A 24727-nucleotide genomic window follows, 5' to 3' on the forward strand; every position below is an offset into this window, starting at 1 on the left:
CCCTTCAGGGATTTATCTAAAGTTGTTTCTGAAGTGAAAGAAAATAAACTTCAGTTAATTAAGTAAAAAGGAAATTAATCAAACGAGACACCAATCAACACACATATCAAAGTCATTTTGAAGAATGTTCTCCAAAGAAAAAGGATGCATTTGAAGACAAAATGTTTTTTATTTGATTAAATTCCCTTTCAGGAAAATATGCTCACTTTTTATCAGAAGGTGGCTGTTTGAAAAGTTTTACATACAGTTCAAAAAGAATATTGAAATGTACATATTTTTAAACGTCTTCAGTTTCTGCTGCATAGCATGAGTGAGTGGCTGCAAATCAAGGGGTATTTTTACAGCTAACGATGACTCGATAACGGGTCACTGCGCATTGAGTCATGTAACTTTACATGTAGTACAAATGCTGTGCTCTTTACCTCACAGCAAAATACCATTAACATTGATCAGAAAATGTACATTTTAAACGCATTTACAGCTAATTTACTCACGTTCTTTCAGAAGGAAGAAAATATCAATACAAAAACGATCGAATAGTAATTAATTGTGTTCAGTGCTTCAGAAGTGCAGTTTATTTATTTAGCAGCAGATTGTCTCCGGATTCAGACGACTTTGTTGATAACCGAGCCCAATTGGTCTATCTGGCACTCCACCACGTCTCCTTTCTGTAAGGAAAAACTGTTGAACACCATATACTATATGACTATACAGAGTGCTTTAACTCTGCATCATAGAATAAACACAAATTATTTGGTTAAAGTGAGTAACACAGCTAAAGATACAAATATGTGCCTTCTTGTAGAACATTTATTTGTAATCTCAGTTTCCCACAGTAAATCACCTTGAGAAAGATGGGTGGCTTTCTGAACACACCCACGCCTGGAGGAGTGCCGGTCAGGAAAACATCGCCTGGAGTCAAGGTCACAAATCTGAGAGGAGAAGAAGAAAGGAAGTGGAGTTTCAGATTCAGGAGCAGGAGTGGGGATGACTTGCTGTTCACTGTGGAGAGTTTGCCATGTGGAGTAGGTACACACATTTAAATCTGCTAATGGCATGCAAAGCAATAACTTCCCAGTGTAGCCTTGTGAATACAGAGATCCAGTGATTGGTGCTGTGGGCGGCCATTATTACAGAACAACAGGCCCTGTCACCAGTAAGTGAGGCGAGGAGGGAGAGGCCAAGCATCTGAGATCTGAGCGCAGGTATTCAGGGTGCTGCAGGGCTAAAAGGGTGCGTGAGTCTTTGTTGAAGCATGTTTTAATGTTCTGCCTCAAGTCCATAAAGAGGAAAGGCACTTTGCTCACACAGTGCTCCTTCTTACTAAATTAATTTCAAACATGATCTGATTTGCATAATTTCTCAAAGAGAAACTTTGAATTCAGCTAGTAAAGGCCTGAATACATGATGTCTCATCTGTATTAAAGGTCTCCACCTTTATCAGGGATGCAAACTTGTCACCTTTCGGCGAAATTCGCCGTTTTGAATCCAAAATAGGTCGTTTGTGTGATTCATGTAGATCTGCAATACAAATATTTTTGGGGTATGGGGGGGGGTCTGGGACCCGGAGTAATCTGCGGCCGCAAGCTGCTATGTGCCATCATGACACGCATGGTGTTCTTTTTTTATATATTATAATGAAGCGCGAGCTGTGTGCTCGAGTCTTCCTGCATGTCGGCTCTGCTCATGGATGTATAATAAGGCTCTGCTGCTCCACGATGAGTGTCTAGCGTTAGCAGCTACATTACCTACGGGTGCGTTCGTTAATATTAACTGTGTTGTCCGGAGTCACTGTGTTGGACCGCTGGTGAACAGCTGTTAGAACGGGCCGTTCAGGTGTTCAGAGCAGAGCTCCCTGTCGGAGCGGCAGAGCGTGATGTGCACTGAAAAGTTTTTCTGTCGCAATATTATCGTTGAGCAAACGTAACTAGCAAACTAGCATCACTATCTGCTAACGTTAGCTTTAGCCTTCGTTTTCTATTAGTTTTTTTCATAGGCTATAAACGGAGGTGGTATAAGTATATATCTTGTACTTGAGTAAAAGTAGAAGTACCCAGGTCTTGTACTTGAGTTAAAGTAGAAGTACCAGAATGTAGGAACAATCCTGCAATCAAAATGTTCCTCAAATAAAAGTACAAAAGTATTATCATCAAAATATAGTTAAAGTAGCGACAGTAAACGTAGAAGTGTGTAGGAATACTCTGTTACAGTAAAAGTACAATCTGCACAATTGTGCAGATTGGTCCATTTCAGAATAATATATATGATATCATCATATATATTATTCTGAAATGGACCAATCTGCACAATGACTACTTTTACTGTCGCTACTTTAATACTTTTACTTGAGGAACATTTTGAATGCAGTACTTTTACTGTAACAGAGTACAGTAACTCAGGGTTGCCAACTCTCACGCATCTGGCGTGGGACACATGCTTTCTCTCACGCTCTCACGCTGCCCAAACTATTCTCACGCCAAAACAAGAATACCGAATATCAAAACGGTTTTGAAAACTTTTGTCACGTAGTGATCGTCTTCTCAATAGAACATCTTTGATAATGTCTTCTGGCCAATCAGAATCACGATAACGTCGTGGTGTTGTTGCAGGAAGTCCCGACGGAGAATACTTTTGCTGTAGTACATCTCTATATATACATCGATGTATATAGAAATCAACACGTAATGAAATAAGACCCCACGGTTTGATGATTGATAGGTGTGTGGGCTGACACACAGAACAATGGGGGCTTTCCACCCTTATCCACAATGTAAAGTAATTCACAGCCTCTTCCCTCTTCTCTCTGTGAGGAGCAGCAGGTTCAGCTTTCAGAACAAAGTAACAAAAAACTAAAATGACATTCATTTTTTTAAATATGTCGTGTAGTAATAGATGTATTTATTTTTCTTCTCAAGAGAGTACCAGAATGTGTATTTTATGTTAGTATTTCAACAAATCTCCTGGGGGAGAATCTCCCCAGACCCCCCTGCAGGGGTTGGGTTTTCAGCACGTCAACTCTTTCACCTGTGGAGAAATTGCAGGATTGTCTGCAGGTCGCCCTTTTTCTTTACTACAAAACAAATGTGCCTTTTTATTTCATACAGTTCAATTTGGATTGAGACAGGGAAATCATCTAAACCTCACGCGTGACGTTTCACTGTCAAGGGGAGCGTGTATGTAATTACATTGCAAATACTGACTTGAGCCCCACCACTGTATGGGTTAGCCCTACCATAGATTACCCAACAAAAATACTCCGTGGCCGCCACTGCCGCCCCGTATTGCGCATGCGCAGATCTAAGATCCAGTAGAAATGATAAAAAGTAAAAGTCTGCTGCTTATTGTTCTACTAGGCCAAAATAGAGTCAAAGAGTATATGAGAGTGAGAGTGTGTAAATTAATATATTTGCCAGTTTGGAGTAAGTCTGTAAATTTGTTTGTGTGTGTGTGTGTTTCATGTATAGGCCTCTCACGATAATTAATTTTGTTGGATACATTTTCCAGGAAATTATTGCAATAAACGATAATATTGTCGGCACCGTTGTATGACCATTTTAGACCACTGACATAATGATAATATATAATAATAATAATGCAAGTACATCCTTTCCAACTGCTAGTCACATCTTCATGTAAATGGAAATTTATCGAGTTCATTTTTATTTATCGTACGATAAGTCAATTAATTGCTTATCGCGACAGGCACACAATAAAACAGTGGAAACAAACATGTGTTTGACTTTCATTAGTGAATGAAACTGTGTGCCCTTTATAGTCTGTCCAATATTGTGTATTTGTATATATTGTATATATATATATATCCTATATATATGCTAAGGTCCCGCTACTGACACGATAGCAGTCATTTCGTGCGCATATGTGTAATCAAACCCATGATACCAAAATCTCACTCCAGCCAGGTACCCAAAGTTGGCAACCCTGTGATATGTGTTATAATGATTGATCATGAAAGTGTTCTCAAAGCTGGTAAAGGTGCAGCTAGTTTGAATGACTTTGTATACTGCAGGGTAGCTTGTGAATTTACTCCAGGTGGAACTAAAGTCTGATTTAACACTTGATTATATTTCACATCATTCATCCACATATGTGAAGTAACTAAAGGGATTAATACATGTAGTGGAGTAAAAGTACACCATGTACCTCTGAACTGTAGTGGATTAGAAGTACAAAGTAGCAAAAGAAACATTGAAATACTTAAAGTACAAGTATCTCAATATTGTACCCAAGTAGTACTTGAGTTTATGAACTTAGTTACTTTACACCAGTGGCTATAAAGATAGAAAGACTAAGCCTTGCACAGAGACATGACAATACATTTTCAAAATGCTCAACAGTGCTGCCAAAATGTTAAACTCACTGCTACACAATTAAAATAAATGCTTTTATATATATTTATATTAGATGTGACTCTTTGGCGTTTCTGTTCTTATTAACACTGCTAGTTTAGTTGTTCTGACTGCTAAAATCATCTGTTATTCCTCATTTTAAAGCCGATATTCCGTGGGGTCGGGGGGCTCGGATCCTTGTCACCTTTTTCATACCTGATGAGTTTGCATCCCTGTTTATACTATTTGTAGGCATATACTATAGTTCTCAGATACAATATATAAAAAACATGTCCTTAAAGTGTTTTGCTCAAAATACTAAACAGATCACCCGTTCTAGCGATGCCTCATACCCCTCTATTTCAGCCCTGTTAGAGAAGTGCTGATTCCGGGTCCGAAGCTTTGAAAAAAATAATAAAAAGCTTATGCAAGAGAATTCTACCCAGATACTCAGCTAAATGCTGCCGTGATTACATGCCATATTATGTTCCAAAGTGCATCAAGGATTATTTCTGAAACAGTATGGAGCTCAAATGCTTCCTTTTTTTATTTCCTGCTTTTTTTACACATGCTCTTCAGTACAGTGTTAGCGATGCTTGCTAATGTAAACAAAGACCATAATTACGTCCAAAACACGTTGCGCATTGTTTCTGATAGGGCCGTTGGTGTAAAGCCAGCACACATTTCCGATATTACGTCATATCGGACGCAAATCTGGATCAGCTCCGTTGAACCCCCGTTTTTAGAGATTTGGGTACGGAGGAAAAGAGAGAGGGTTGTATTTTCTGACACTTTGTGAGTTCCCTGACACACGGGGACACATACTTATGTATAAAAGACATCAAAAAGTGCATTTTGCATAATAGGGACCTTTGAGATAAAACATGCAAAAAGACGACATCACATGATCAGCAGAATTAACAGAGGACTCACTTTGAGACCCAGGCGACCAGCGCCTCCGTCCTGAAGATCATCTGATCCGTGTTGCTGCTCTGCACCGTGTCTCCGTTCACCAGGCAGCGCACCCCCAGACTGTGGGGGTCTGCGAGGGACACAAAAAAACAGCATCTTAATATATATGTTATTTTCCTGTTTGACACTTAGAACTCAACTGAAGGAAACTCAGTTATATTAAATAAAAAAAGGCACATTTTGTTGCATAAAAACTAGGACTTGAATAGGTATTAATAAAAGCTCCTGAATATCTTTTATATTTTACAAACTAAAGCTGACACGGATGACGGAATTATATCTTTTCACCGAAAATAGTTTTTAACACGATTTTAGAGAAAAGACTATAGAGGTTTCTCAATACTCAAATTTCCCCTCCTCGACTCCTCGGTCCTCCGATAGTGACCCGGAAATGAATTTCAGCGCGCCATGTTGAAGGACATCTCATTTCTCCAAATGCACTTCGAGAACCGAGCATCGAGGAGGCTCTCTGGAGGAGCTCTAACCGAGGAGGCTCTCTGGAGGAGCTCTAACCGAGGAGACATTGATGCATCCTCCACGGATGCATTTCCGGGAACGGTGGAGGCGTGACGCACGGCCGGACTTATCTCAGCCAATGACAGCTCTGCATGCATCCCTTGGATATTATATTAGTAACTGCTTTCATCGCAACGCGATGTTTACAGTGAGAACAGCTGTGAGGTCCGTGCAGAAAGCAGAGCAGTGTGTAAAATATATATCACTCAGTATAACAGGCCTACATTACTTTCTGTATTTGTATGCTGTAGTTTAGTAGATATCTACAAACAAAGAGTCGATATTTTCTAAGACCATTTAGTGCTTCACATAATAAAATACACAAAGGCTGTAGCCTGATTATGCTTTAGGAGCAGTAGGTGTGTGTGGTACAGTGTGTAGGTGTTTGTTGTACAGTGCGTAGATGCGGCGGACAGACGGGTCTCAGTTGGTTTGGTGTCCTATGCTTACTTTTAATACTTGTACTTTTGGCCCGTAATTTCAATTCCCCATTTCAGCGACCAGAGAGAGGGGTGGGGGGGATATATCCAGTCTCTGATTGTGTTGCGTTATTATGAGAGTGCTCTCATACTTGTTTGATTCTGAAATTGTATATATTTATATAAATATATGTGTGTGTATATGTCCGCATCTGTAGCCTGTTATTGTCTCATTATACCGCACTGTGAATGAATTAAAAGTAAATATATAAGTCATCATGAACACATCTGTCCATCAGACAGAGGGCTGCTGTGCCTCCTGTCATCATTAATGGACGTCTCTTTAAAATGACCGCTCAGAGGAGAGGTTTTCTAATTTCTCTAACCGCCTGCTGCTTCCACTCCTCTCTCCTCGGTTCCCCTCCTCAGTCCTCCGCTCGCATCTCCTGTGGGCGGCACCAAGTCTCGAGGAGGGGAAATTTGAGTATTGAGAAACCTCTTATGAGTAGGTCATTACATTTTTATGCTAAATAAAGATAATTTATTACACTAATATTACCCATTGGCTGTCTTTCATTCTTTGACTAGTGTGCTGTGAAAAGGGTGTCAAAATGCAAATATTCAAATTAAACCTAATAGTAGCCACTATAATTTTAACAAACTAAGCGGGGTCAACTCTGGTATTAGTAGCAAAACATATTTGTATACATTCAGAAGAGCTGCGAGTAATCCTATAGAATCAAACTGATTAGTTTGTCTTTCTTTATCTCTTTAATTTGGAGATACAGTTCTATACACAGAGCGAAGAAAAAACGATTTTTCTAAAACAATGTGAAATATTATAATGATATTTTGTATTACAGGGACAGTTATGGTGTAAGGCTTAAGCCATCATGCTGAGCCTGAATATTCATATCCTGGACTTAATCTGACATTTGATGTACTCTAGATTGATATCACCACATAAAGATGCTATAAAGATAACACACATTAATCAGGAATGTTTTCAAACCAAATAAATCCATTCTGACTTTTATGAACTATTATCATAATTCCCCCATCTGCCTCCCTCTCAGCTGACGTTCTCTTTCACTCTCACCTTTCACAGCGTCAGTGGTCACCAATGCCGGGCCAAGAGGACAGAAGCTGTCAAACGTTTTTCCCAGCAGCCACTGCTTCCCGTTGCGCTTCATCTGCCAGTCTCGGGCGCTGACGTCGTTGGCCACCGTGAAGCCGGCCACGTAAGAGAGAGCGTCTTCCTCCTGAGCGAGAAGCAAGAGGCGTCAACAGATGCTTCACCACCAATCATAAGATGATGATGAGACTTTTACCTTGATGTGTTTTCCTCTTCGTCCAATCACAAAGGCCAGCTCCACCTCCCAGTCCACCTCCTGCAGTCCCAAACATCCATCAAATATAGTTTTAGTCAAGTTAAAAGTATAAGTAAAGTATATTTGTGCATTTGAAAATTATATGGATATTAAAATTGTCTCCAAACGTAATATCCTGAATAATTAGATTTTTAAAAGACATTCATAACCACACATATCATTTTCTGTCAATATAAGACGTTGATTTGGTCTCCATGACCTTCAAAAGTGCTACCCCAAAAAAGCATGTACCAACTATACATTTAAATTGGTATGGACTTTTCAAAAACTACATGAACACTGAACAGACATTCATACATGTATTCATCTCTATCTATAATATCCTACAAAAGAAGAGAGGTTAGTGTTGACCCATAAGCTTCATAAAGTCTATGATTCTAAGACAAGAAATAAGCTAAATTGTTCAAGACGGGCAAAATGAGTCATCCATCTCCTGTGGATAGTTTTGATTGCTTATGCTTCTCTTCACACTGCACAATTAGTCAAATTGAATTCATCTGCTTGTTAAAATGTTAAGAATTGTAATTACTTTTGACTTTTTGCAACTGAATGTTGAGCCAAGTGCAAAATCTCTGGTTCAGTCCCACTTTAATTACATAAAGAAACGTTTTTAAATTAAAAAACACAACTCAACATAAATATTTGGAATCGAATTCATTCATGCCTCTATACATAACGCTTTGATTATTGCAACGCCTTGTCCAACTGCCTCAACAAATCTTCTCTAGCTCAACTGCAGCTTTGCAGAAACACAGATCACACATAACACTGGTTCAGCTTCTCTGCTCTCTTGTATTGATTTTAAAAGAGTCTTTAAGCCCTCTGACCACAGCGAGGAGCAGAAGGCTGAAAACTAAATGTCCCTGAAATATCCTTCCAAAAAAGCGAATCAATACACATCTTTAGAAGGCAACGTCAAAGGCATTTGTCTGACTTTGTCTATCTTATCTTAGTTGTAGTCCCCTGTGTCTCTTTAATCTCTTCCCTTTCTTTTTTCTTGTTGTAAACCACATAAATAACCTTTTTTTTTGTTCAGAAGTGACATACAACTAAAGTTTCCCACCTGGCTCTCCGGGGGCAGGATGATGTCGTCGTACGGCCCGGTGATGGCGCTGGGAAATTTGCTGAAGATGATTGGTTCTTTGGGGATGGGGGCATCCTGCTCCAGGCAGTGGTCCCGGTAGTTCATGCCCACACACACCACCTTCTCCGGGGCCAACACAGGAGACAACAGCCGGATGTCTGACCGCTGCAACACACACTGACCCGAGGACAAGGCTCTGAGGAAGAGGAGGAGGAAGAAGGTGGGAGGAGAAGTGAGAACACGATGATGTGAACGTTTATGGCAGAGTATGACAACGATGTTGAGGCAGATTAAGTTGTAGGAAACAGACGCTAATTCAACAAATCCATTTAGGAACACGATGTTTTTTCTCCACAAAATGATGGTTTTAATGATTTAGGAGATAGATGATTTATCAAGAAGATCAATTGTTAATTAAGGAAGGAACAAGATGGTGATTTGAGAAGAGGACAATTTAGTTGATTGAGCAAGATGGTGATTTACCATCTGTGTTTTACAATGAGTGTAATTTATGAAGGGGATTTAACAAGGATATGTTCAACATACAAAAAGCTGACAATTAAAGAGAGAAGATAAAAGATAGAAATGATTAAGCAAGAAGGATGTTGATTTGAGAGATCTATTCAGGAAAAAAAAACATGCACATTTAAGAAGATTAAGGTAATCTGGAAGATTTATTGAGAAGATGTTTAGGAGGAAGAGGGATGTGATAATTAGGGAAGATAATTATGACTGATGTTCAATCATGAAGAAGAAGACGGCAATTTATGAGCAAATGTATATGGAAACAGGAAAGATATTTGTTGAGATTGGATGTCTGATACCTCTGTGCACACTGCAGACCCTCGTCTCCCAGCCCCAGCAGCTCTCTCATGGTGGAGGGCATGGAGGGGTCAAAGGCCTTCAGGTCCACCACGCCGAGCCCCCCGTCCCCCTGCTCCACCCCCACTCTGATGCTTCCCTCCTCACCATGGCGATGAAACTGCACTAGACGCATCCCTACGCCGCTCAAGCCTCGCCTCTGAGGATGTGATGTTTGTTTCCTGTGAGAGAATAAACTCCTGAAGATGCTAAAAGAGCGAAGAGGAAGTCTCATCTGTGGACGATACAGGAGGGAGAAGTGATTAGGAGAGGAGGAGGAAAATGTCAGAGAAAAGAAAATACAGCAAATTAGATTAATTTCTCTGAAGGGGTCTTATAGGCTCACATACATTATGTATTGCCCTTTAATGTCAATTCACAACATGTCAAGTGCCATAAAATAGTGGACACCAGTAAGTTTTCAGAAATTGTAAAGTTGATGCTGGGTGTTTGTCACATAGAGCTATGCTAACTGATTTCTACGCTTTGGCATTTTTCTTTGATAACACGACTACAGTTCAGTCTACCCATGGGTGTATTTACTTATCCTCTTAGCTGTATGTGTTAGTAGTTTACCCATTTACTACTCACTATGGACTTACACAACCTCCATGTCCTTATGAAACACATTGGGGTTACTTTAGACAAAAGCGGCTGAAAAGCTGAATATAATGCAAAAACGAATGGTTGGACACACAACTTTTGTATGTTCCCTAGAAAATTAAAACGAACGTACCAAATGTCCAGGCTCAAAAAGATTTTTTTAAAACCTCAGTGTCCTGAGCTATACTAGCTACACAAACTAGATTTTCGGTGTGAGGCTGACAAATTAGGTCAAGTACAAATCCTGTCAGCATATCTGCAACCATGCACACTTATCAGAGCCAGCTATCAATTAATAATAAAGCTGTTAATCATAACAAGGACCATAAAGCATGAACAGCTGCAGCAAGAGTAACTTCTGCCTACCTGCAGCTCGAACAGAAGCTTGGCAATATGATTGTTAAACCTGAGATCAAATGTAATTTAAGGAGGAATGTGACACTGTTATCTGCCACTGAATAACCAGGTCAGGTGGTGCTTCGTACTTGCCCTTTGTACTGTCTTGCCTCCCCGGTTCTGCACAGAAAACACTTTTTTAAACTACTTCCGGTTATTGCTTTCATGAGGTCAGTCCTGTCAGGACGCGATATGGATACTCAACGGAGGCTAACGGCAGTTAGTAGCAGTCATATTTTTAATATGCTGTAAATAAATAAATTATGTGTTGGTTTTAAAATCTTCTGAATGCCGCTTTTGTTGAATAAACTCTGGAAACTACAATTCCCTACTCTATCCTTTATTGCGCCTTTAGGTGCAATGGGAACTTTCTAATGTTCACACAACCACCGCAATTACAATACATATTTTCAGTTTTGTGGACGAACAAACAACATCGAATTAGCGTATCTTTGCTAGAATACACTTGAGGTACTTCATCTGGGTCCTTAAGAAACTACTGACTATTTAAACACACGAAAGGTAGCATGTTACGAATCAGATCGTTGGGATTACGAGCTCCGGAAAGCCCGCGAAGGCAGCAGGGTGCATTTTATCGGATCATGTGACCAACCGGAGAGACAGAAGGGAAGGAGCCGTTGTCGCCGGCTATCAGCTGTCTCTTTCACCCTGAAGACACCAGAGTGGGAGGATTAAAATGTGCACCAGGTGAGATTACATCAGATTTTATTTTAACTTTACCTGCCTGATGCTTGATAGGCTTTAGATGTTTTCTAACGTGCAGCTTTGTGCATAAAAACACGGTGAAAACCCTGAGTGGGTATTGTTTAGTAGTTATGTTTTATGTCGTCATTTATTCAGCTGGATTTATTTAATCATTACATTTAAGGTTGGTGAATTAATGTATCTGTGCTGTGGTGCTTGATTTGTGGATTCACTCACAGATCAACGTATATAATATATCTGATCCTCTCATGTTGCAGTACATCTGCTTATTTCTGGGTTCAGTTTACACTAGACGGGCCCACACAGGCTTTTTGTCATTTTCTCTTTTTCTGCTGATTTTCACTATTAGCTTGAACTTACTTCCTTTGCGCAATTGTCACATGATACCAACCATCTCTGGCCATGTTTAAAAAAAAACTGTGTTTATCATACACAAACTGTGGACAATGCCCCTTATGATGTGCGTGCTAAGTACACCGTTTTGATCGGGGAAGAACAAATGATCCTGTCACCAGTGTTGGACAAAGTACACACAAATCCTTTAATTTAAGAAGCAGTTATACCACAGTTTAGAAATACATTGTTATCATTCATTCAAATGTTTACTAAGAGTTGGCAGAAAATATATGAATAGCAAATATATTTTATTAGAGGATTACATTTACTGATGCATTAATGTGTTCATCCCTTTACATGTTGCAGCTGTTAAAGAAGGAGAAAGGTTGATTACTCTAGATTTAGCTGGGTTACTTATAATAACCATACCAATTTATATTAAATCTGAATCTGCAAAATACCCTGCAATTCCAGCTCTAGAAAAAGATAGATAAATGTAGTGGAGTAAAAACTGGTGGAGTAGAATAATAAAGTAGCATTAAAAACAAAAGTAACAACAAATTCTACTTAAGTACATGTAATTAGTCACATTCCTCCACTGCTTGTCCCACTCTTTTAAAAGCTGAAGCGGATCTCAAAGGTCTACAGGTTTCCACACTTTGACCCTCTCCGTTATCCTTAACCTGCATTATAGAAACTGATTTGAGACACTTATTGCATCACTCCGTCTGAGCTATCTCAACTTTTGCTGACAGTGCTCCTACAAGAAGAGGAAATAACTTTTCTTTGCATGTTTCTCTGTGCAGCGTCCAGCCCGTTGAATGGACCTCCGACCTCAAAAACCAGAAGTGAGTAATAAGATGCTGCACTTCCTCCTAATGCCATGGAGTTGGTTGGTTGTTTTTAATTCATTCTTACAGGTTTGTTAGATGATGTTGTTTTCTTTGTTCTTAGTTTTGATGGCATCGTGTTGGTGACCCAGAGCCATGACACGCTGCCATCCGAGCTCGAGTTCCTGAAGGCACCGCTGCAGGACTACAGCTCTGTAAGTCCATGTATTATCTCACCTGAGCCTCCTTTGGAGCTATCACACCTGGAATCAATTTACATGACAATACATTCTTATGTAGGACTGGAAAACATTCTTATGTAGAACGATTTTGGGACTTTAATTTAGCAACATGTCTTCATGATATTAACAAATCTTAATAAAATGTAATATTTTAACCATCTTATAAACAATGAAGACTGCTTCATTCATTTCAAAGGGTCATCTTTTACTGATACTGTGAACAAATTGATTATAAGAATAAGATGGTGAAGCCAGGGCTGGACTGGGACAGCAAATCGGCCCTGGTATTTAGACCCAGACCGGCCCAAATCTATAAAACAAACGAATAGTAGCGGTTCCTGACAAGAAGAATAACTCAGTATAATTTAAAAAAACGCTATTATTATCCTTTTTACGTACCAGGGGCAAACAAAACTAATATATACCACAAGTATGTGTAACTATCAATCATTAGAAATTAGACCTTCAAACCCTCTCACATAGCGAACAGTGACCGAGCACCAGAAGAAAAGTTTTAAAAATAACCCCTTAAATGATGACTTCTAGTGAATTTAGGGGGGGGGGGGGGCTATAGTGCCCTGCCTCCCCTTTCTATGACAACACAATAGAGATAGGACCAGATGAGTCTACAGGATGAGTCGACGGCATCTTTTCTTGGGCTTGTTTCTCCCACAGATTGACCCTCTGATATAACTCCCTGATAAACACTGCTATGTCATTGATTAGGTTGAAAAGTGTTCCACATTCGATTACAGTTTGGGTAGTTTCAGCCAGGACAAGATTAAGAACATGAACATAGCACCACACATAGACATGAGTGGGTGACTGGGAGGTCATCAGTGCAGAAAATCCTTTGTACCAGCCTTGCATATTGGATACTCCATCTGTTGCATTACCTATACACATGCCCTAGTCCAGTTTCAGATGCTCCAAGACCTCTGAGAGCAAGTTCACAAAGTATTGTCCGGTGGATGCATGGCACTTCACTAAAGCCACAAGCCTCTCTTGCACAGTCTCATTGACATATCTTAAGATTACTGAACACTGATCCTGAGAAGTTATGTCTTGTGTTGTGTCCAGCTGAACAGAAAACATTCCGGCCTTCTGGACATCACTGGAGATACTTTCTTTGATTAGACTACCAACAGTTTCTATTATGGAGTTAACAGTAGTTTTGGAGAGTAGGGTGATGAGAGACCCTCTACCTTTTGTTCCACTGGATTGGTGCAATGTCTTGCTCTTCTCTACGCAATCATCCAGATGCTCTTTTAAGCAGACATCATACTTTCCTAATAAAAGGATGAGCTCCAAAAGGTTATTGTGGTCCACGGTGTTGTCAGCTAGCATATATGCTCCCTCATTCTCCACCTGCCTGTAGCTTAGCCCCCTCTTCCCAAGCACTTTCACCACATCCACCACACGCTCCAAAACCTGACGTCTCTTTCGGACTTGTTCTCTATGAGCAGACATCTGACTTTCGATGTCTGCTTTAGAGCAGCGTAAGAAAAAAGCTTCAGCACAGGTTGAATGTGTAATGCTGTTTTCGTGCTCCTCTGTACGCTGGTGTGCGTGCCTCCAATCTGACATTCCAGTTATAAATGTGCTAGTGTCAGTCCTCTTCCCAAATGCCAGACATACAAAACAAAACAACATATGACGTCCCTTGCAATATGACGCCACTTTCTGCTGGTGCCATCTTTACAGGTGAATACCTTCTGCACAACTGGATTTCTGGTATGTTGTTGTGGGTGCTGTTCTAAAAACATCTGTAACATAGATGGCTCGGGGCGGGCAAAGTAATCTATGTCCTCCTGCTCTTTGCTCTCCTCACTCTCGCTGACACTCTCCTCCTCTGGGGGTGCTACCTGGCTCAACACAATGATACAGAATGAATGGATTCTGATAGAGGTCCATACAAATAGGCATTGACATAACAATACCACACAGTTAATGGTCAAAACTACATGTGTGCCTCAATTTTTTATCTATTTCTATATTATTCATTCTATATATTGTCAATCAAAACTACCACAAAAAGCTGACTATAAACATTTTGTTCAGGTCCCAAAAGACCACTGTTGCCCTTATAACCAAATAAGTAAATAAACTAAACAAAACAAGCTGCCAGCTGACAGTAATTGTTCATGAATGGTGGTTAACAAAATAATGACATTCTTTCAATGAGACAACGTATCAGAGTCCCATTAAGCTATATTTTAACTTTAACTAGGCTAACGAATGTTTCTCTTATAATATTTGTCTTATTAGTGCTTCATCAAGGGGATATTAATGGGTTCCAGAACTACAGAGTATCATAACCTTAATAATAATATTTTCCTAATTTTCTTAGCTTCTGCTTACTGCGAGTTCTCCTCCCTCTCCCCACTCGCGCTGATCTCTCTCCCTCTCATCATCTTCCTCACCACCAATATCGGCCACGGGTGCTGAAGATGGACCTGCACCTGTACGAAACATGTCGGTTATTTTGACACAAGCGGCAGCTTTTTCTCGAAAAAAAAGGCAGTTTGGCTTCAACGGCCGGCTCACCTCCTGGGGGCGTGATTTAATGATGCACACCGATCGGCCCAAAGGGGGAGGTGATTAAAGATTTGATTGGGCCGGCCCAGTGTCAATTACTAAAAACATTTAAACAGAGGGCCAATCTACCCGTCTTATGGGCCGGGACTTCAGAAAAAAAAAAAAATGACGTGTCGGCCCAAAAGGCACGTCGGCCCACCGGGAAAATGCCCGGTATGCCAGATGGCCAGTCCAGCCCTGGGTGAAGCTTTATTCTGTCTTGCATTGTTTTGATTGTAAAGTCTAACAAGATGTGGGTTAATGCGTTCTTAAGTGTTGCTGCTTCAGGTGTAGTGTGTGACACTTTCCTCATCTGCTCCTCCTCTAGGTGGACAGTAGTTTGGGGCAGGAGGTGGTCATCCTGAAGGTGCCTGGTCTCCCTGGTAACCGCCTGGTCTTTGCCTCCACTGGCCCTTTGAACCGTGACTATGACGACGTGCGGCGCTTCAGTGATGCAGCCTGCAACGGCATCAAGAGGTCAGTTGATGGAGGATTATTTCCCCCTGTTAGTGTGTCATATTCCAGATTCACATCCAGGTTTCTTTACTTGTCTCACTCACCTGTGTGTCCTCTCAGGGCCTTGAAGGCCGGCATGCAGCGCCCCCTGCTAGTCTGCCCCCCCCACAAGGACTACAAGAACAGCAGCATGGTGGCTGCACTCGGAGCGCTTCAGGCTCTCTACATGGTGAGAAAATAACTCCTGCTCGTACAGAGCTGACAGAGAGGCTCCGTTTCTATGATTCGACTACAAGTGTAGTGATTTTAAAGTAGTCGTTAAGTTAATTTAAGATTGCTTTGTCTTCAACTACTACAACTGAAATATACATACTCTTTTCCACTTTTTAAGTGTTTGTATTTTAGTGTTGAGCATACTGGTGCTGTAACAAAATAAACTGTAATACACCAAATCTATTTGGTGTAGTGTATTACACATTTCATTTTAATAAAAAAAATAAAAAATATTTATTTTTTCGACTGCAATGCTAAACACCTCATCTTTTACTTATCATTATGATGCAGATTTAAATCCCACCAAATCCACCTAAACACTAGATCTGGAAAGGAAAATATATGCATGTTAAAATATTGTTCTCATCTTCCCCCCCCCCCCCCACAGCCCCTGGAAGTGAGGGAGTGGAATGTGAAAGCGAGCGACCACAAGGTGTGTGTCCTGGGTCTGTGGGCAGCCCAGGAGGCTCATGGGAAAAGGCTGGTGGAGCTGGCTGACGCCCTGGAGAGCGGCAGGTGGGTCACACGCTTCAGTCCCTGTTAAAGTGTCTCGTGTTGTGATGTTCCCTGGTTCACCAGCAGCTCTCTGTCCCCCCTCAGACTGGCCTGTCGGGACATCGGTGGCTCTGACCCTGAACGCATGGCCGCTCCTCGCACCGCTGAATACGTCCTGGAACTCTTCAAGGACAGCCCTGTGAAGGTAGCAGGAAACATTATGTCCTGATCCTCTTGTTTTTTATCAAGAGGTTTTTATCACTGTTGACTTTATCTTAACACTGTCACAAGCCTGTCAAACGCTTTCTTTACTCAAGTACACATAACATTCATGCCTCTTTCATATATGTAAAAATGTTATTCAGCAAGGTATTAACAGTCCTGTTGCATGAACGCTGTTGTCATGTGAGCAGAACACGCTCTGGACACAGAAAATCAGGAAAAATGTGTAGAAACAATTTTAAATCGCAGACCAGGACAATTTTGTGGGAGTTTCGTTCTTCTTTAATTTAAAGCAAGTTTTTGTAAACAATGTTTTTGTAATCTCCAGGTGGAAGTGGTGAGCAGCGTAAAGGTGCTGGAGAAGGAGTACCCCTGTCTGGCTGCAGTCAACCGCTGTGCCGACAGTACGAGAACTTAATCTGATCACTTATTGAAATGATTTTAGCTGTTCCCACACCTATTCATGGCTTCTCCTCCTACAGGTGTCCCTCGTCACCAGGGCAGAGTGATAAAGCTGCAGTACTGCGGAGAGGGGCCGATCCAGACAACGCTCATGTTGGTGGGAAAGGTGAGAGGAGACTGTCCGACTGCTGCATGTGAACCGCTTTAACATACAAAAAAGTTATTTATTAATAGAAACAAAGAAGTGTCCCTTAAAACATTGTACATTTAATGATACATTTGATATGATGGTAAGTTGTCTTCATGTCATCATCAAGGCTTTATTTAACACATTTTTGACATTTCATCTACTAAACAATTATGAATGATAAATTCAGCAAACATAACAAGCTTTAGTTGCAGCACTTCTTTCAAGCTAATCAGGGAGAAATGTATTGAAGGAACATTGGGTTTGTTTAAGTAATGTCAGAAATGTAGCATGTATTCTGTCTGTGTGACCGACTGCTTAAAAATAACTGGCGGTTGTTTCCAGGGCATCACCTACGACACAGGCGGAGCCGACATCAAGGCCGGGGGCTTCATGGCCGGGATGCACAGGGACAAGTGTGGAGCTGCTGCTGTGGCCGGCTTCTTCCAGGTAAATGCACCCACCCCCTCACCTCTCTGCCGCTGAATATTACATTTTCGGAGAGGTCTGCACCTCACGACTTGAACTAAAAATCAACATGGGGGGACGAAGATCACAATGCTCTCAGTCAAGATGAACAAAAAGCATCTGAGGTGAAAAGAGATTAATTTTAAGAGACAGAGATTAAACATGGATGGTGAAATTTGGAAATCTAATGCCTCTGCTGTAAGTTTGGAGCTATCATTCTTTCCTAACCCACTCCTGTTCTCTAGATTTTAGCCAAGCTGAAGCCAAAACATCTGAAGGTCATCGGCTCCATGGCCATGGTCCGGAACAGTGTCGGTTCAGGTCAGTTTTATCCACTTTTTTCCCATTGTGCATGTTGCTGTATGCATTTCTATGAGTAGGATCTGTGTGACATCGTCTTTGTGTGTCTGTGTGTTTCCTCAGACTGCTATGTGGCCGATGAGCTGGTGGTCTCCCGTGCGGGCCGCAGAGTGCGAGTGGGAAACACTGATGCTGAGGGACGCATGGTGATGGTGGACCTGCTCTGTGAGATGAAGGAGAAGGTCACTGCACCCCTTTTTAATACAGTATTTGTGAATCTTAAACTCCTTTTTTGCTCTTCTCACTCTGAATTGTGTCTCTGCAGGCAGCTACTGAGAAGTGTCCTCAGCTGTTTACCATCGCTACTCTCACCGGTCACGCCATCAGAGCCATGGGACCCGATTACTCTGTGAGTCCTGCTGAAATACTGCCACAAACTGAGATGAGATTACTAACTCTGGATGAAACGACGTTAAAGATTGAGATATTAATCATTTGTTTCTGTTTAGATCATCATGGATAACGGGCCAGCCCATCGCAACAAAATCGCTGCTCAGTGGCAGAAAGGTGAGAACTTCAGGAGGAATTTAACTGTGAAAGTTCATTTTTGACATGAGGAACAGTTTTTAGGTTTTTCAAGGACTTTGAGCTGCTTATCATGACCATCATCAGCAAACAGGTAATAATGTGACCTCAGGTATAAAACACATATGGCAACCTGCTGATGAAGACTTTGAAATGCAGCTGAAAGCTCCAGAAAAAAGCTAGCACAGATTGTTTTGTCAAACTATACGGATAACGTTACAAAGCCTAAAAGTAATTAAATGCACTCTTTGCCTTGAGCAAATTGAGAGTTTAGCAAATAAACTAAATAATAATCTAATCAATTCATTGTTTGTTGATTGTAAGCAAATTAATAAAGATGTATTTATATAAATGACAGTGATTTAAAGGATCATCAACTATGTATTACTTATTCCCAAATACAAATAGTCAATGCGTTTCTTTGTTAAATATCATTATAAAATGAATGGGTTTTTGGTCAAACCCTGTTAAGACATATAGGCTGTTCTTATGTATTATATATTCGTCATGACTTGCAATGCCATGGACTGCAGCCGATGCAGCCATGTGGATTGTATTAAATACGTATTTTTACAATAAATGATTTCCAGCACAACTGCTTCATATCTTTGATGCTTCAGAGAGCTTTATTTCCTCCATCACAACAAACACCTGTTCTTCCTCCTCCCTCATGCAGCTGGAGAGGCGCTGGGCGATGTGTTCGAGGTGTCCACAATCAGACGAGAGGACTACGAGTTCCACAAGGGAAAGTCTGAGTACGAGGACATTCTGCAGTGCAACAACCTGCCGTCCTCCGCTACACCTCGCGGGCATCAGACCCCTGCAGCTTTCCTCATCATGGCCTCTGGGCTCGACAAGGTGCTCACACTTTGTCATAATAATAATATAACTCTGTAAGTATGAAGAATGTAATGTAATTAACTTGTATAACTTATATTCCAGCACGGTGTGGACTCTAAGGCCCCTCTGCCGTACTCCCACGTTGACATCGCCGGGTCCAGCGGTCCTTTCCCAGGGGTCCCAACAGGATCCCCCATCCTCGCCATGGCAACCCACTACATCCTCTCTGATAGTCTCTAAACGGATACACCAGGAACATAAAGTTCTTCTACACTCTATGCCAACACACATTTGGAACCGTCCAAATAAAACATGAAATCCCGGTCACAACACATATTGCAAATAGTGCAATGTTTCTGTCTGACATTCCTTACAATGTGTTCACTCTGCAAGAATATTCTTCACTCCCTTTCCAAGATCTTGTGAAGTTTTTCCTGTCTACACCAAGTCTCAATGACCCTGGCCTAAATCAACATGCGTAAATATACTCAGGAGTAAAAATGGCTGTATTAAAATGCTATCCTTTTTATTCGTGTCTGTATGTGTGCGACAAACATGGGTTGTGTGGGATGCTGTGTGTCAGTGAAACCAAGCACTTCTAAATGATTAATAAAACATTTGAAATTAAAATGTTCTGTCTTCTTTCTATATAGTTAGTAGTTGCGCATGTTTGCACAATTTCATCAGAATCAGGGGAGGAGTATAAGAAGCAGACATACTATGCCATACTTTAGGTATTGGCATATTATTCAACAAGGTATTTTATTTTGAACTGCTTGGCAGAAGGAAGAAAGTCCTGTAGTTGTTGAAGGTTTGCATGAAAAGTTTCACGTTGTAAAATGGTTTGGAACAGAATATTCTCTAATGTATTTGGGGTCAAAATTACAATTACAACCATGTGTTTAAGATATTGGGTTGGGGTTGCAATGTGGCACATTTGTTATTTAAAATGAAAAAAACTAGGGGGTAACGGAGAATAATAATTTTCAAACCTTTATTTATACAGATAAATCCCATTGAGATCATTGATCTCTTTTTCAAGGGAGACCTGCGTAGTTCCACATGAAACATAAATAGAACAACAAAAGGACATCATACAGCATCATTTACATAATTATCCACATAAACGGGTACCAATAGCTTCCGATTGAGTAGCATCCAACCGAGCTTTAAAAAAATGTAGTGGCACCAGATTGTTCCGTTTCCATTTAATTTGCAGACTATTCCAAGACAGAGGAGCTGCGCATCTAAAAGCTGTCTTCCCTAAAACAGTCCTAGCAGTTGGCACATTTAATAAAACCACAGCATTCGATCTCAGGCAGTAGCCACTTACTTAGCCACACACAGTCCATTATCCTCACAATATAATAAGTTACATTTTGTCGGATAAATATAATCAATGTTTGTTATTTAGCCATTTGCCTGCTGTTATTTTAGCAAAAGGGTCAAAGCAAACTCGGAAAGGTCTTTAAATAAATTGACTTGACTCCCTGACTCGAATAAAGTTTTTTTTTGTCGTTACGCCTGAATACATCCATGGTATCTGCTCTTTACAGAATTGTCCTCTCCAACATGGCGGACAGCAGTGCCCACCACTGATGTTCGCGGTTGTGACGTACCAACAACGGACACGGAAATGACGCAAAAACGCCGAGTCATTATAAGCTGACGTTAGCGCGCGTTTACAGCTCAAACCTTCCCTCTGCAGTGAGAGTGGTGTCTGCGTGAAGCACTTTTACCAGCTCACAACACAAAGACTGAACTTCTAAAGGAGTTTCTTGCTCTCACACTCGGTGATAACTCAATTTGTCAGCCTCCACACTGCCGGAGTAACGCGAGTAATCTCTTCGTTTTAATCTACGCAGACTTAAAACTCCAAAGCAACCATGTTTGAGGCTCGCCTGGTGCAGGGATCCATCCTGAAGAAGGTGCTGGAGGCTCTGAAGGACCTGATCACAGAGGCCTGCTGGGATGTCAGCTCGTCCGGCATCTCCCTGCAGAGCATGGACTCCTCTCACGTCTCGCTGGTGCAGCTCACCCTGCGGCACGACGGCTTTGACTCGTACCGCTGCGACAGAAACCTCGCCATGGGAGTCAACCTCAGCAGGTGCAGCACACTTTAAAGCTCATTTAGGCCAGAAAACATTCAAGTAGTACATCTGTTGCGTTGTTTAGGATGTTGGCTCACATATAAATGATGCATTTGCTGACTCATGTCACACTAGTTTGACAAGTTGAGTTGCTGAAGTTTGGCGCTGTTTGAATTCATTAAGAACAACAGAGGTTTGGTTTGTGTGCTCGTTTTTAATGCTCATCACAAACTTCGAGCGTCGCAGACTTTAAAACCCGTCGCTTTAGTTGATTTATTAGCATAAATGAACTGTCTATTATCTGAAGCTTAGAAAGATGGTGGCCATCTTGGCGGAATATTGTCCGGGCATGTCTCTACTAGAGTGTCAAGTTAACTCTTTACTCTCTGTTAAAATCGTGAGGTTTGTGCCTGAACTATTTACAAATAGCCCGATAGCCCAATACTTTTCATTTTGGGTGTTCCATAACTTTATATTTGGTGCAGTGCAGGCGACAGCGGCATTGTCATTATGGAGCGACGTCATTTGAGCGCCAAACTCTCCGTGTGGACAGATGGCGGGAATTGTTTTCAACCCGGGAACTTCCACTTCCGTTTCACTGCCACCCCGCTTTGTGCCGGAGCTTTTAGTCACTGAGCTTTTTATTACAGTTTCCCATTATTTACATAAAGAAACATGTGAAATACAGATGTTAAATCTGTTTCCACATGTCAAGATTATTATAGGCACACACGTGGTTCCTTTATTGTTGTTTATTTTGTAATTCTTCAGATATTAGTTAAGATATCAACTTTTAAATTGGAGCTTTTACATGTATTACGTTCAATCACAATTAAGTAATTGGGAAGTGACTGATTTATTGATGTTATATCATACAATTGCTTAGCAGCCCAAATCCTTAACAAATAAACCCTCAGTTTACAAAAGTATTGTAATAGAAATTCATACACACACTTAAAGGTGACACTTTTTTTATTTGAAATTGGATGTTTTCTGGTTTGTAACAGTTTTGGCTTTTTTCTCTCCCGTACAGTATGTCAAAAATCCTGAAGTGCGCAGGAAATGAAGACATCATCACCCTCAGAGCAGAAGATAATGCAGACACACTCGCACTCGTGTTTGAGACAATCAGTAAGTTATTGTCTTTAAAGCTGAATCAAAGCAACTTGACAAACGTTTCTTATCAGGATCAAATTGTTTATTTACCTCTTTTCTCTTCACTCTTGCAGACCAGGAGAAGGTCTCAGATTATGAGATGAAGTTGATGGATCTGGATGTGGAGCAGCTTGGTATTCCAGTAAGTAATTTTCGTCATGTCCTTTTCTTTAATTGCTTTAATTTCATCCAGTGTTCCTGACCTTTCTGCCTGTGTCTCTCCCTTCAGGAGCAGGAGTACAGCTGTGTGGTGAAGATGCCCTCCGGGGAGTTTGCCCGTATCTGCCGTGACTTGTCCCAGATTGGTGACGCCGTCATGATCTCCTGCGCCAAGGACGGAGTCAAGTTCTCCGCCTCTGGAGAGCTGGGCACTGGAAACGTCAAACTGTCCCAGACCAGCAACGTAGACAAAGAGGAGGAGGCAGTGAGTAATAATTATAATAACAATATTGATGGATGATTAATATATCTATTAATAATCTACAGTGTAGCCAGAACAAGTATCTGTTGTTAAACATCATTGGCATTTAATATGCCAATGATTTAATCAATGTAACGGCCCGTCCACACGGCAGCGTGCGTTGAAGCTTCAACGCAGCTTCCCATTCACTTTGAATGGGGTGACGTCACGCTTTGCCGAACTGCATTGTGGTTCCGTCGCTTTGCCTCCGTTGCTCGCTTCGAAAGTTGAGAAAAGTTCAACTTTTCAAGCTTCGACGGAAGCATCAGCCAATCAAATCATATGCCAGTACAAGCTCTAGCCAATCAAACCGAATGCTTGTGTGTCCGGGACGGGAGATTAGATGGTTTGGTTGTTGGTCGCGCTCCAGACATGCCCACCGGCAAGCTTCAACGCACGCTGCCTACTGTTGTGATGGCAATATGTTAAATTGGACATATTTTCTTACTTTCCGTTTGCAGGTCACCATTGAGATGAATGAACCCGTCCAGTTGATCTTTGCCCTCAACTACCTGAACTTCTTCACCAAGGCAACGCCTCTGTCCAAGACCGTCACCCTCAGCATGTCCGCTGATATCCCCCTCGGTAAGTCCTTCTTTACAGTGTTCAGAATTAAACTCGGCGTTTGGATTTTAAAGATGTTACCAGAACTGAAACTGTTGTGGCTCAACTTTCTGTGTTGTCTTTCTACAGTGGTGGAGTACAAGATTGCTGATATGGGACATGTCAAATACTACTTGGCACCCAAGATCGATGAAGAAGCTTCCTAAGTTGTTCAATACCGGCCAAATAGGGATAATAGAGGAACGCAGGCGACTGGGACTTGTTCTGAGTGATCGGGGCTGAAGTGATCGATCTCTCCGAGGTCGATGATCTCCTGTCAAATGGGATTCACAGCAGTGTATAGTCATCTGTCGGCTGCATGAATGATGCCATCTGTGAGGAGAAGAAGCTTCAGTGCTTTGACTCTGTTCAAAGCAGCTGGCTGTGATACAGACAGACCCGATGTATATTCCAACACTTCAACTTTTGTGTGTCTCTCTCTTTTTGTCCAGTTTGGAAAAGCAGATTTCAACTATCCCATTCCTTCTTGTAGATAATGCATTTGTAAATACTTCCTGTGGTTTCGTCAGTCAACCCCAAATGTTTTTTTGTATTCATTGACTCAATCCAAAATGAATAAAATGATTTCAAATTGGAAACAATCTTTTTGTTTCTTACATCTTTGTGCAAAACTTTTGGACACATGCTGTGCCTACAGGTCTTCAAAGGGATTCAGTTTGACCTCATCAATGTCTATTAAAAGTCCAGACATGGTTTAAATCGGAGTATTTTTAACCATCTTTCTGTGTTATAAGACTCCTTTTGATCACAAGAAAACCCATAATCAAGCTAATGAGAACCCTTTCACTGAAAATGTATACTTTGCTCTAACCCACATTTTGGGTAAAACTAAATTCTGTTTGTACTTTCCTTGATCTTGATTTACCGAGTG

At 41.1% G+C, this 24727-nt stretch overlaps 3 protein-coding genes across 5 annotated transcripts; 2 read left to right on the top strand and 1 right to left on the bottom strand.

The window, feature by feature from the left end:
• Positions 1–149: 149 nt before the first annotated feature.
• fahd2a (fumarylacetoacetate hydrolase domain containing 2A) lies at positions 150–10851 on the bottom strand. Of its 3 annotated transcripts, none has more exons than XM_034090944.2 (8): positions 10699–10851; positions 9553–9824; positions 8708–8924; positions 7585–7644; positions 7353–7515; positions 5280–5388; positions 845–932; positions 150–668 (listed from the first exon to the last, which is right to left on the bottom strand). In XM_034090944.2, the coding sequence occupies exons 1-8, from the start codon at positions 10753–10755 to the stop codon at positions 606–608; spliced, it is 1029 nt and encodes a 342-aa protein (XP_033946835.1). In that variant the 5' UTR covers positions 10756–10851; the 3' UTR covers positions 150–605. The 3 variants fall into 3 exon arrangements, with proteins under 3 accessions (XP_033946835.1, XP_033946834.1, XP_033946832.1); XM_034090943.2 differs by lacking the exon at positions 10699–10851 and adding an exon at positions 10559–10675; XM_034090941.2 differs by lacking the exon at positions 10699–10851 and adding an exon at positions 10559–10675 and having other exon boundaries at positions 150–681.
• Positions 10852–11189: 338 nt separating this feature from the next.
• On the top strand, positions 11190–20157 carry LOC117452361 (putative aminopeptidase W07G4.4). Its single transcript, XM_034090940.2, has 16 exons — positions 11190–11296; positions 12457–12498; positions 12605–12695; positions 15628–15776; positions 15876–15984; positions 16417–16544; positions 16629–16728; positions 17074–17149; positions 17228–17313; positions 17680–17784; positions 18048–18123; positions 18226–18344; positions 18428–18511; positions 18612–18669; positions 19364–19545; positions 19630–20157. The coding sequence occupies exons 1-16, from the start codon at positions 11286–11288 to the stop codon at positions 19765–19767; spliced, it is 1554 nt and encodes a 517-aa protein (XP_033946831.1). The 5' UTR covers positions 11190–11285; the 3' UTR covers positions 19768–20157.
• A 1044-nt stretch (positions 20158–21201) lies between these two features.
• Positions 21202–24437, top strand: pcna (proliferating cell nuclear antigen). The gene is made up of 6 exons (XM_034091816.2): positions 21202–21634; positions 22651–22748; positions 22847–22914; positions 23002–23196; positions 23694–23817; positions 23926–24437. Exons 1-6 carry the CDS (start codon positions 21414–21416, stop codon positions 24000–24002), a joined length of 783 nt encoding a protein of 260 aa, XP_033947707.1. The 5' UTR covers positions 21202–21413; the 3' UTR covers positions 24003–24437.
• Positions 24438–24727: the final 290 nt, after the last annotated feature.

Source organism: Pseudochaenichthys georgianus, chromosome 9 (assembly GCF_902827115.2).
Source record: "Pseudochaenichthys georgianus chromosome 9, fPseGeo1.2, whole genome shotgun sequence".
Taxonomy (NCBI): domain Eukaryota; kingdom Metazoa; phylum Chordata; class Actinopteri; order Perciformes; family Channichthyidae; genus Pseudochaenichthys; species Pseudochaenichthys georgianus.